This window comes from Trachinotus anak, unplaced genomic scaffold (genome assembly GCF_046630095.1).
Source record: "Trachinotus anak isolate AG129_WGS33_773 ecotype Australia unplaced genomic scaffold, CSIRO_AGI_Tana_v1 ptg000025l, whole genome shotgun sequence".
Taxonomy (NCBI): Eukaryota; Metazoa; Chordata; class Actinopteri; order Carangiformes; family Carangidae; genus Trachinotus; species Trachinotus anak.
This window is the reverse complement of record NW_027273876.1, coordinates 31,726-44,507: the sequence shown is the minus strand read 5'-3', so window position 1 is coordinate 44,507 and position 12,782 is coordinate 31,726. Positions and strand designations below refer to the sequence as shown.

Here is a 12,782-nt window from a genome sequence, read left to right as displayed (position 1 = left end):
GAAAGGTGTAGACGGAGGAGTGGAGCGGGGAGCGGCGATTGGGGGGGCGGAGTAGGGGGCGGAGCTGGGGCGTGGCCGGGGCGGGGCGTCCAGGGGGCCCGGGGAGTGTTTTGAAGAGGTGTGGATGGGCAGAGGGGGCGGGGCCGGGAGAAGTGGCGGGGAGGGGCCGGCGTCAGGGGGCGTGGTCGAGAGGGGCAGGGCGGGGCCATCGAACCGCGAGAGCTAATTTTCATTGTAACTAGTGAGAATATGGAATGCACCATATTCTCACTAGTTAGCATTGATTTTTTTCCGGCGCATATGGGTGTATCCTAACAGGCGGCCAAACCACTCCCGCTTGGGCGGCAGGGGCCCAGAACACGTGGAGCTCCTCCTGCTCTCACCTAGTTCTCACCTAGTGTTCACCAGCAGCATCTCCTGCTCCATCCTGCTCTCTGGGCAGGATGAAGCTTATAGGATGTCTCACCTAGTGTTTGCCAGCAGCTTCTCCCGCTCTCACCTAGTGTTTAGCAGCAGCTCCTCCTGCTCCATCCTCCTCTCTAAACTCCAGGCAGGATGGAGCTTGTAAAGTGTCTCACCGAGTGTTTACCAGCAGCTTCTCCTGCTCTCACCTAGTTCTCACCTAGTGTTCACCAGCAGCATCTCCTGCTCCATCCTGCCGTCTGGGCAGGATGAAGCTTATAGGATGTCTCACCTAGTGTCTGCCAGCAGCTTCTCCCGCTCTCACCTAGTGTTTAGCAGCAGCTCCTCCTGCTCCATCCTCAGGAGGGGGCGCAGTCAGGGGAAATGGATGTTAAGTGATTGTATTATGGAAGACCACCATATTTGAACTAGTTACCATGGGTTTGACCTTTGACCTTTTGAGGTGAAACGAAGGGGGTGGACAGGGGGGGAGGTGACAGCCACGGGCCGTGGCTTCGGATATACCCAGGGTTAGGATGGGTTTTAGACCCTCTGAAGCCCTCAGCGGCCCTTTTTCTGAGCTCTCCTTCCCACCGGCTCAGACTGCAAAGAAGCTGTTTTCATACCCAGCTGTGAGCAGGAGGGTGGGGGATGGGTTAACGAGCGAACGGTTTCGGTGACCCAGAGACGCGAACCAGGTGTCAACGGAAAGGGCGGGTCGCGGCAAGCGCAGGGACGGCGGAGGCGGGTCTCTAGGTGCCCCCCCACCACACTAGGGGGCATCAAAGTCCGAAAAGGCCGCCGTCCAAAATGCATGGTAAGTGATAGGAATATGGGTGTCTTCCACATTGTCAGTAGTTACCATGTATGGGTGTGGGCCCGGATAAATGCACAGCGGCTTGACCTCTTGACCCCCAGAGGCCTAAAAGGCCATAACCGGATAACGGAGAGGCACACGGGTGCAGGGCCGACTGTTCCTGAAAGGTCTCGGGCCCCTCCACCACATATGCGAGAACGGGCTCACTAGCCACGCGTTCCGTCGGGTCGGCAGGCCAAGGCCCTGAGAGGAGGCAGTGGGACAGGTGCCAACGGAGCTCCTCAGCTCCCCCAGGTACCAGAACCATGATCCAGGCGTCTACGGAAAAGTCTGCCCGAGGCGAGCGTGGGGTCATTGGAACGGAATCTCTAGGCAGCTCCCCCGCTGAGCTAGGGGGCGTGAAATTGTTAGAACTATCTTGTGCCCCTGGTACTATAGAGCGCCTTTCAGCAGCCATTTCGGCTTGGGGAAGCTTCCAGATTCTGGACAGTCCCTTCCAGATTCTCGCTCACGGCGGTATTTAGGCTTGGGGCAGCTTCCGGATTCTGGACAGTTCCATCTTCCATATTGTGGACAGTTACATATTTTCGCTACTTCTTCCAGATTCTCGCTTAACGGCGGTATTCAGGCTTGGGGCAGCTTCCGGATTCTGGACAGTCCCTTCCAGATTCTCGCTCACTGGCGGTATTTAGGCTTGGGGCAGCTTCCAGATTCTGGACAGTTCATTAATAATGTACATTGGGATAGAGTAAGCAAAATCAAGGTAATAGTCAAGGTCTGTAAGTCAGCTGAACAAATACAAGAGAGAATGAGGTCTATCTGTCTGTCTGTCTTTGTCTGTTTTTCATCATCACATCAAATACACACACAAGAACAGTATCTGTATGCATTCCATCTTCTCACCAGTTGCTGTAGAAATCGAATTTAAAGTAACAGGTGAGAATGTGGAATCTTCCACTTTCTCACCTGTTAACGTATATTCCGTCCCCAACCCGCCCACCATGTGACAGCTTCCTGTGTGTCTACAGGAAGTACTGTCGTGCAGAAGCCGGTAAACGCAGGTAAGTGTCCATTTGTGTTGTGGAAAAACCCATTTGTTTGCCGTTTTGGAGGATTTCAAAAAATGACAATTTGGCTAGCTAATTGCCCTGGTGTGTGTGTGCCTCTGCTTTGACATGTTATGTGCTGATTGAGGCAGGTTGTGTGCTCTTTGTGTGTGAAATGGAGCCATTTTTGAAGCTTTCAAAACATGCTAATTTCGAGAGCTAATTAGCACGCTAACGCTAGTGTAACTTATAGGAATGTGGAAGCACATGGTTTGCTTCCATATTTTCACCAATCCTGCTTCCAAATTCTGCAACATTATTGCTTTTCAGGACCGAGGTTGCCTGTCTGCCTGAAAATATGGTAAGTAGAGCCTAGCACCAGCTGTGCTTAATTGCCTGCCCGTCTGGCTGAGTTCCATCCATCCATGCATCCATTCATCCATCCATCCATCCATCCATGACCTGGTCCTGCCTGCCTGCCTGTTTTCCATCTGTCTGTTTTACATCCATCACCTGCAGCCAAGCATTCCGAAGCTGTGTGCATTATGCTATCGCAGCTATTCGAGACTCAAACAACACCTACAATGTGCACACACCGTACCGAACAGGGCCGAGCTGGCGCTGCTGATGAAGTATGGGAATGCCAGGTAAGGAGATGCATCATCATGCTGTTTCCATGCATGCATGCACATTTCGTCTGTTTGTATTTTGTGCTTTATGCACTGTCCGTTTGGACAGTGTACCACTGAGGGTTTAGGCTTGGGGCAGCTTCCCGAATCTGGACAGCTCCAGCTTCCACATTCTGGACAGTTCAGCTTCCACATTCTGGACAGCTTCAGCTTGGAAGTGCAAAATTTGGAAGCCTTCCATATTTTCGCTTATTAGCATACAAAACTGCCTTTCTCTTCTCTTACTTACGGCAGAACTACGGTGCCCTTGGACTGTCCAATCTGTTCCAGGGGACGCCTCGTGCGCCTGGACAAACACCTCCAGGTTGGCCACCAAATCATGTCAGCTGCGGTAAGTCCAGCTCGCTAAGTTCAGCTGCCTCGCCATCCAATGTCAAACACTGGGTCGTCGTCATCTGACCGACTTTACCATGCAGGAACGAGAGCCAATGATGATAGAGGCGAGGAGGCTGGCCATTGCCCGAGAGTTTGCCGACCTCCGGGCGACTGACCCCTACCCGCCCATGGTCTCGACTCTTGGGGCTCTCAGTGATCCAGGTAAGGCCCTGTCCACCCACCAAGATGAGTTTAGGTTTAGGAAAGAGCAGCAGTGAGCCAAAATCAGGTGTGCGCTTGCTTCATCCTCCAGACGACGATGGAGCCATGGACATGACCGGAGCATCCCCCAGGGTGACGCTCTCCAGGCCTGCCACCAGCACGAGCAGCAGCACAGCGCGAGACACCCAGGTGGTGCATCCCGACTCGTCCGGACAGCCAGGCCACCCACCTACCCTTCTCAAGACTTCATCGCAGGTCAGCCTGGAGGAAGAGGAGATGGAGGAGGAAGAACAGGAGGCGGTAATGGCGGAGGAAGAAGAGGACGAGGAGGTGGCAGTAGTGGGGGAGGAGGTGGCAGTAGTGGAGGAGGAGGAGATGGTGGACGAGGAGGAGGAGATGGTGGAGGAGGAGGAGGAAGAGGTCTTGCTGGACGAGGAGGAAGAAGAAGAGGAGGCCGTAGCAGTGGCAGAGGAGGAGCAGGAGCAGTATCAGACGCCTCCAGCTCCGCCGTCCAGCCCGTCCGCATCAACTGCGGCCACCACCCAGGGTCAGCAGAGGAGTCCCTTGGCTCTGCCGTCTGTCTGCCGGGCCTCATCCTCTGCTTACCTCACGCAGGGTTGGCCGGGGACGCCTTCGGCTATGCTATCTGCCCATTCGTCATCATCTGCTGGTGCTGCCACTGCCGCCGCCACCCTGGGTCGGTGGCAGAGGACATCTTCGGCGACGTCTGGCCCATCCAGTTTCCAACTTTACAGTTCCCAGCACAAGGACGGGAATAACAACGATCCATCATCCTGCTGCAGCTGTAAATGTCTAGAACTGATGAAGCGGGTGGAGGTGCTGGAAGCCGCCTTGAAGAAGATGTCAAAGGAAGCTCCAGCAGTGGCGGCAGCGGCTGGGACCTCCACGTTGTCAGCTGGGACATCCTCTCTCATCCAGTCATCGACAGCCGAGAAGCAAGTGTGGCGGGAGATGCTTCAAAAGACCCCCGACTCCGCCCTAAAAGGAGAAACAGTGATGAAGGGCGGGATGAAGGGGACGCTGTATGGTAAGTGTGCCTTTGTTTTTTGGTCTGTCAGATTTCAGTGGTCAGTTTCCAGATTCTGGATAATTCCACATTCTCACTTACCGTTGGTTTAGGCTCGGGGCAGCTTCCAGATTCCGGACAGTTCTGACTTGGAAGGGCAGAATTTGGAAGCCTTCCACATTCTCAGGGTTAGGCTCGGGGCAGCTTCCAGATTCTGGATGATTCCATCCTTCCACATTCTCACTTACTGTTGGTTTAGGCTCGGGGCAGCTTCCAGATTCTGGACAGTTGCGACTTGGAAGGGCAGAATTTGGAAGCCTTCCACATTCTCGCTTACCGTCGGGTTAGGCTTGGGGCAACTTCCAGATTTTGGACGATTCCATCCTTCCTCATTCCCCCCTACTGATGGTTTAGGCTCGGGGCAGCTTCCAGATTCTGGACAGTTCCAACTTGGAAGTGCAAAATCTGGAAGCGTTCCACATTCTCGATTCTTATTACAGAAATTGGAAGTGCAAGATATGGAAAAACCTTCTTTGTCCTGTGCCCCTCCCCCCACAGAAAAAGCCATTGATGATCTGCGGGAGTACAAGCTGGGGGGCCGTAAGGGCCAGAAAGCAATCGACAATGCGAAGCAGGTCGCTACTCATTGCTTCCGGTTCTGTTTATACATGGTGGGCAGCCTGCCTGAAAGTGCCACAAGGCAGGACTTGCGCTTTCTTGCCCGGATGGACAAGCTCAGGAAGTAAGTGTGTGTCTGTCTGTGTGTGTGTGGTCAGCCAGGCAAGGGTGAAAGCCCAGCATCATCTCATGATGCCGTACTTTGAGACAAACTGTTTGGGCTATACAAATAAGACTGCCTGTTGGTTGCACCTCTCTTGCACTCTCTTCCACAGATACCCGTCTTACCTGAAGAACAAAGGATATATGCCAACCACTATCCGCAACATGATGATAAACATCGTCAGCCTCTACAATCACGTCAAAAATGTTTTCTTGGAAGAGAGCAGACTGAAGGTGGAGGACATTGACCGTGTACTGTATGAGCTGACCAGGCTCCAAGCCGAGGTTAGAAGGGATGTTGTCGTCCGGCAACAGCGGGTCAAGCGGCTAAAGACCAGTGAGTTCTTTTATTGCGTGTCGACATTCACCATTCCCTTCTCGCGGGGGGCTAACCCTCCTCCTCCTCCCTTCTCTTCTTTGCAGACAACCAACTAGATTCAGAGCAGGAACTGAGTTTCCTTTACGCTGCCAAGAGACGGATCCCCATGCTGATGGGTAAGATGCCTGCCCGTCCTGGGTTAGGGATCCCTCCTCTGTTGCTCTGGAGACCAACTGTTGGTGAAAAAAGGCTATACAAATAAAGCTTCCTTGCTTTGCCTTGCCTTTTCAGATGCCATAGACAAAGAGGGATTTAAGAAAAATGAACATTCCACTCTCATGGGTTACTTGATGGGTTACCTGTGTATCATTAGTGGCCACCGGTCAGTGGTGCTTACAAGCATGCTAAAGGAGCATGTGGCCAACGCGGACCAGTGGAATAATGGCACCAGATTCCAGGTCTTGGTGAGTAGTCACTCTTCCTTCCACGTTCTGGCTTACTTACCCTCGGTGTTAGGCTGGGGGCAGCTTCCAGATTCTGGACATTTCCAACTTCGGTTGGAAGGGGCAGAATTTGGAAGCCTTCCGCTTTCTCGCTTACCATCGGTGTTAGACTCGGGGCACCTTCCAGATTCTGGATAATTCCATCCTTCCACATTCTCGCTTACCATCAGTGTTAGACTTGGGGCAGCTTCCAGATTATGGGCGATTCCATCCTTCCACATTCTCGCTTACTGTTGGTTTAGGCTTGGGGCAACTTCCAGATTCTGGACAGTTCTGACCTGGAAGTGCGGAATTTGGAAGCCTTCCATTTTTTTCAGTCATTACTACTTAAATTGGAAACACATTATTTGGAAGTATGCCAAATTACGGCTGTTCTCTCTCTCTCTCTCTCTCTCACTGACAGGTGGATGAGCACAAGTCCGTCAGGACTTTTGGACAGGCTTCACTGGTGCTCAACTGCGTGGAATTTAGCTGGCTTCGCTGGCTCCACGACGGAAAATGCTGCATCGGAAGAAAGGACAGTGCCAATATCTTTCACACATTCCAGGGCTGCAGGATAAGCAAACCATCAAACTTCCTCCATCTTGCATGGATTGATGCCGGGCTCAAGGGCCCCGTCAGTTTCAACTTGATCCGCAGCAGTGTGGCCACTCAGGCTGAGCGGCACTTGTCGGAGACAGAGAGGAGGAAGGTGGCCCGGGCAATGTGTCATGACCCCACCACTGCAGAAAGGTTTTATGTGGCGCTCCCCAGCAGAGAGTCGGCTTATGACAGTCGCAGACTACGGATGAAGGCGCTCAAGTGTGAAAAACGTAAAGCCAAGGCAAAGCGCCAATCCAAAGTCTGCGATGATGAAGAAGAGTCGTCCTACTCCCTCTCCTCTGAGACCAGCGATGATGGCGAGGAACCAGTGTACGATGACGAGCCTGAATCCAGCTCACTCAGCTCACTCTCTTCTGAGGAGCTGAGGATCAGGAGCCAGCGTCATTCCCGGCTCAAGAGGAAGCTTTTCAGCCCCGTCCAGTCTACCTCTTCCAAGCGGAAGCCCAAGGCCAACTTGATGTCGCCAGTAGCCACAGCCACACCCTCCAAAATCGAAGTCACGCTCCAAAGGCTGTGCAACAGCCACCCACACCTCAAGGAGTTCAGCATTGTCTTGAACGTGCCAAAAGATGGCAAAGGGAGGCCACCTTCCAGTCAGCTTGAGGCCACCGATGGAGCCCTGACCACCCCGTCCAAGCTGAAGCCCACGGCCACCACGGCCATGCCACCTGTTCCACCCACACCCCTCAGCCAGCATCTTGAGGAAGACCAAGCTTCCTGCCTGGAAGGAGGAGCCGAGGCCGCCGAGGCAGAAGAAGCTGAGCCCGCTGAGGCCGAAGCTGCTGAGGTGGCAGAGGCTGAAGAGGCTGAGGCTGCAGAGGCCGAAGCCACTGAGGCCGAAGCTGCTGAAGTGGCAGAGGCTAAAGCCGCTGAGGCCGAGGCTGCAGAGGCTGAAGCCGTAGAGGCTGAGGCTGCAGAGGCCAAAGCCACTGAGGCTGAAGACGCCGAGGCTGAAGACGCTGAGGCCGCAGAGGCCGAAGCTGAAGCCGCAGAGGCCGCAGAGGCCGAAGCTGAAGCCGCAGAGGCCGAAGCTGAAGCCGCAGAGGCCGCAGAGGCCGAAGCTGCTGAGGCTGCAGAAGCCGAGGCCACTGAGGCAGCAGAGAATGCTGAGGCCAAGGCCGCCGAGGCCACCGAAGGCGAGGCTAGGGCCGCTGAGGCCAAAGAGGGCCGCTGCCGAAGCCGCAGAGGCCGAGGTCGAGGTCGCCGAGGCCGCTGAGGCTGTGTTTACATTTTTGAGTACATATTTCAAAAAACGAAGTGCTGGTAAGAAAAATTATGTACAGTAATTATGTAAATTGTTTTCTTTTGCCACTATGTTCTTACATTATGTTATATACCAGCAACAGTTTTCATTATGTCGGGGTCAGGAGAACACTCATACTGCTTTTCTGTAAGGATAATAAAGCATTTTTTTTTCTGCCAACTGCACATGGGTGTTGGTTCCAGTTATTAGACTTGGGGCAACTTCCAGATTCTGGACAATTCAGCTTCCACATTCTGGGCAGTTCAGCTTCCACATTCTGGGCAGTTCAGCTTCCATATTCTCGCTTATTGGTGGTATTTAGGCTTGGGGCAGCTTCCGGATTCTGGACAGTTCAACTTCCATATTCTCGACAGTTCAGCTTCCATATTCTCGCTTACTGGTGGTATTTAGGCTTGGGGCAGCTTCCGGATTCTGGACAGTATCAGCTTCCACAATCCGGACAGTTCAGCTTCCATATTCTCGCTTATCGACGGTATTTAGGCTTGGGGCAGCTTCCGGATTCTGGACAGTTCCGTCTTCCATATTCCAGCTTATCGGCGGTATTTAGGCTTGGGGCAGCTTCCAGATTCTGGACGGTTAGGTTAGGTAAAAGGCGCAGCACTCTTGGGAGGGCTGCGAAGGGCACGGGCACACGAGGACCCATTAAAAACATTAAAATAGGTCTCTTTTAAGATAGTACCAGGTGCTTAAAATTCACTTAGGGGTGGTGGGGGTTGGGCTGTGGATTCCTTAGTGTTTTAGTATTTTGTTAGGCAATACTGCTCTTTTGCTAGGGCTGGGTTTTGAACCCCAGTCATCTGTTTGGGGGTCCACAACCCTAACCCCTACACCACCGGGGGGACCCAGGAAACCATGATCCATTTTAAGAGGGTTATGGTTTAAAATAATGGTAAAATTCTAAAAATTAAAATAAAAGGAGCTGAGAAGGGATAAAACAAGGGCAGCCGTAAGAATGATGGTAGGATTAGACTGGTGAAATCTTTTTCAGACTGTGGACCCCTATTGGATAGAGGTTACAACCTGGGTTTGAACCCAGGTCTCCCGTGTCAGTGTCCACAGTCTTATCCAGTACACCATCAAGGGCTCCAGTCTCACTGACCGGTAAAGGTCAATGATAGGGTTAGGGTAGGTTGGGATAAGTTGTGGGGTCAAAGGTTGAGGTTAGGGATGAGGTGGGGTGAGGTTATGGTTAGGGTAGAGGTCAGGTCAACGTTAGGGATCAGTAAAACGTTGGTAGGGTGAAGGTGGGGTTATGGTTAGTATAGGGTTGGGATAAGTTGTGAGGTCAAAGGTTAAGATTAGGGTTCAAGTGGGGTGGGGTTATGGTTAGGGTAGAGGTCAGGTCAATGTTAGAGATAAATAAAACGTTGGTAGGGTTAAGGTGGGGTTATGGTTAGCGTAGGATAGTGGAAAGGGGTAAGAAAAGGAGAAAAAAAAAAAAAAAAAAAAAAAAAAAAGAAAAAAAAAAAAAAGGGGGGGGGGGGGGGGAACAAAATATGTGGTAGCCAAGTGCCAAAAGCAACTCATGCCACTAGCTGGGTTTGAACCATGGGTTTCTGAACCAAGGTCCTGTGTTTCCACCACTATGCCACCCCAGTATGTCTCAGCAACAGGCGACGGAAAGGGGAGGCTTGTTAAAAACTTCCTTCTGAGTACCGACACCATCTTCTCAACAGGTAGAGCAAAATCAAAGGAGAGTTAAAATTTCATTGGAAAGAATCTAAGATCATAAATTTAACAATTGAATGTGATAAGAATAAATACTAAGATGATAAATAAATATTAATAGGTTAAATACAGAGTGTAAGAAGTATATCAAAAATGAAAGGATACTAACCCAAGACAATTTTAAATTTAAAAAGTGCTAAGGTTGATACATAAAATACAAAAACACACAATATATACAAAAATAAAGTAAAGTTGATTAATAAATACCAAAATTGCCAATGTAAGAATAAAACAAGTGCATGCAATAAAATCGTCATTGAGTTATGTGTCCATATCCTTCACTATATATATACTTACTTGTTGATTTGTGGAAATCATAAGTGATCAAATATATTTAGTTAGTAAATAAATAAATAAATAAATAGATAAATCAATAAACTCTCCTAATTTATCTGCTTTATGTATGCATCTGTTTGAAAGTGGGTTCAATATCCGTCTGCGGAGCACACCTCAAGCTCGAGAAACCACTTCCCGAAAATTTTTTCAAAAATAAAATCCCTGTGACCATAAAGTGCTGTTAGTCAATAAAAGCATAAGTGCATAAAATCACAAATCAAGCAATAATATTCAAATAATCAACACAAGCAATTAGTTATTAAAAAGAAAGGGGGGGGGGGGGGGGAGAGAAGAAGTATTAGTAGTAAGTTAAGAGCTAAAAATATATAAGTGCTCTAGAGGTACACAGGAAAAGAATTAAAAAATGGAGTATCTGTTCAGGGAAGGGCTCCCCGAACTCGAGGCACCGATCCGCAGAGAGGGTCACCAATTTTGCCTGTTAGAAAAGAAAGGGTCATGGTGAGGTCAGGAAGTACATTAAAAGGCTCACAAGTAAAAGGAGCGTTATGGAGTCCATCAATATTTTTCGTTAAGACCTCCCGGGTCTATAGTTTGTAGTAGGTGAATCCATTTTCTTTCCGCCGCCCGTCGCTGAGCCACGGTCCAGGTGCCGTTGCTTTGGAGTCCCAGACTTTGAAGATTGTGGGCACCATGGAGTTTAAAATGAGTGTATAAGACACTGGTGCCTGTCCCTCTTTCCATCATATATTTATGTTGTTTTATTCTAAGAATAATATTATTCTTTGTCTCCCCCACATATAGCTTGTGACAAGCCTTACATCTAATTGCATAAATTGCATTAGATGTGGTTGGTTTCAATTTTGTATTTAGGGTGTAACCCTTTCCTGTGTATTTGTTAAAAATGTAGGGGAGATGAATAAAATCTATTTCCGCCATTTGAAGCGCTTCCCTAGATCTATGGTCTTTATTCAATGTTGTATGGACCAGAATATCTTTGAGGTTCTTGTTTCTTCTATAGGCGGAGATCATACGGCACTCCCCCAGGACAACACTATTTTCTCTGATTCCCTGGAAGTTCCCCTTTACTCTTGATAATAATGGTCTTAAACTTTCGGAGTAAGTAATCACCAGGGGGACGAGGGTCAAGCCAGGTAATTGTTCTGATGTCCTGTTTGTTTGGGTGTTATTAGTGAATGTGCCGCCGACCTCCGCCTTGATTCCCCTAAGGAAGCGCTTCGAATAGCCCCTCAACCTCAGCGCAGTAAAAAGGATCTTGGTGGCCTCCTCCACATCCCTCGGGAAGGTGCAGATTCTGTGGAAACGGATCAACTGGGATTTGATTAGGCCCCTGTACGTATGTCTTGGATGGTAACTTGACTTATGTAATAGGGCGTGACGATCCGTGTCTTTGAAGTAGACTTTGGTAGCCAATGTTTTGCTTTGTTCGCCGGAGGGGCAGAAGAAGACCCTTGTATCCAGGAACTCAACAGTAAGTGGTTGTAAATTGTGCTTTAATTTTATTTTGGGGTGGTGTGTGTTCAGAATATTGAAGAATGTTGCAAATTCTGTTTCTGTCCTGTCCCAAAGACCAAAGATGTCATCCAGGTAACGGAAATAAAGGAGTGGTTTTATTGCTGTTTTGGTAAATGCTGTCTCTTCCCAATTGGCTAGGTATATGTCGGCATAAGATGGAGAATATTTCCGGCCCATAGCACATCCGCACAGCTGGAGATAGTGGTTATTATTGAATTGGAAGTCATTTCTGGTAAGTGTGAGTTCTAGCAACTGTAAGATTTCTCTGTCGGGTCTGGATGGGTCTGGATGTTTATTGAAAATGTGTTGTATGGCTACAAGGCCAAGTGGTGTTTCAATATTCGTGTATAGAGATTCTATGTCTATGGAAAAAAGGAGAGTATGGCTGGGTACTTGAAAATTTCTTATTTTATTAACAAATTCGTATGTGTCCTTAATGTAGCTAGGGTGGAGTTTGGAAAGTGGATTGATAAAATGATCTATGTATTCTGTTATTCTATAAGATTCTGAACCACAGTCGCTGACAATCGGGCGGCCGACCGGAACTACAAAGGGGACCGTCCACGTCTCAGGAGGCTTGTGGATTTTAGGAAGTAGATAGAAGAGGCGGGGCCTGGGCTCATCTGGACCGTCCAAATAACTTTTTTGTTTGAAAGTAATGCTTTTATTTTGGTATAAGGTGTTTGTGATGTTCCTGATCATGTTTTGAGTTTCTAATTGTAGCGAATGTGAGAGTGGTTTATAATAGATTGTGTTATTTAATTGTCTGTTTGCTTCAAGTATGTAATTGTTTCTATCCTGTAAAACAATTTGTCCCCCTTTATCTGCAGGTTTAATAATTATGTGTTTGTTGTTACCTAGTGACTTGATGATCTGTTTATGTTCCTGAGTTATGTTTTGTGTATGAGGACGGGGGTACCATTGTCTGAATGCTTGTATGTTATTGTCTATGATTTGTTTAATTTCTGATGAAATGTTATCAATGTGTGGTTCCCAATGGGACGGTCCAGTAAAGGGCACAGGCTCCCGCCTCTGTGATCCCTGGAAGTGGTCCAGGAGTTTCAGCCTCCTGTGAAAAGCATGGAGGTCCCCCCTGAGCTCCGGTCGGGTTGGAGGTTTGGGTGTTGGGATGAAAGTGAGGCCTTTCTCCAGTATCTCAAGCTGTGCGGATGTGAGGGAGAGAGTAGAACAGAGATTTGTAATGTTGGAATTCTGGGGGGTTGTATTGAAACAGTTG

The 12,782-nt window shown here is 49.3% G+C and overlaps 1 protein-coding gene across 1 annotated transcript; it reads left to right on the top strand.

The window, feature by feature from the left end:
* Positions 1-2,602: 2,602 nt before the first annotated feature.
* Positions 2,603-8,559, top strand: LOC139609187 (uncharacterized). The gene is made up of 10 exons (XM_071463472.1): positions 2,603-2,626; positions 2,785-2,912; positions 3,189-3,285; positions 3,371-3,491; positions 3,583-4,539; positions 5,077-5,260; positions 5,412-5,635; positions 5,722-5,793; positions 5,909-6,081; positions 6,524-8,559. The coding sequence occupies exons 1-10, from the start codon at positions 2,624-2,626 to the stop codon at positions 7,937-7,939; spliced, it is 3,375 nt and encodes a 1,124-aa protein (XP_071319573.1). The 5' UTR covers positions 2,603-2,623; the 3' UTR covers positions 7,940-8,559.
* Positions 8,560-12,782: the final 4,223 nt, after the last annotated feature.

Excerpts from the sequence above, each read along its gene's own strand:
- LOC139609187 (XM_071463472.1), top strand. Across the intron at positions 3,492-3,582 it reads TGGGGCTCTCAGTGATCCAG|ACGACGATGGAGCCATGGAC; the intron begins GTAAGGCCCTGT and ends TTCATCCTCCAG. Across the intron at positions 5,261-5,411 it reads CGGATGGACAAGCTCAGGAA|ATACCCGTCTTACCTGAAGA; the intron begins GTAAGTGTGTGT and ends TCTCTTCCACAG.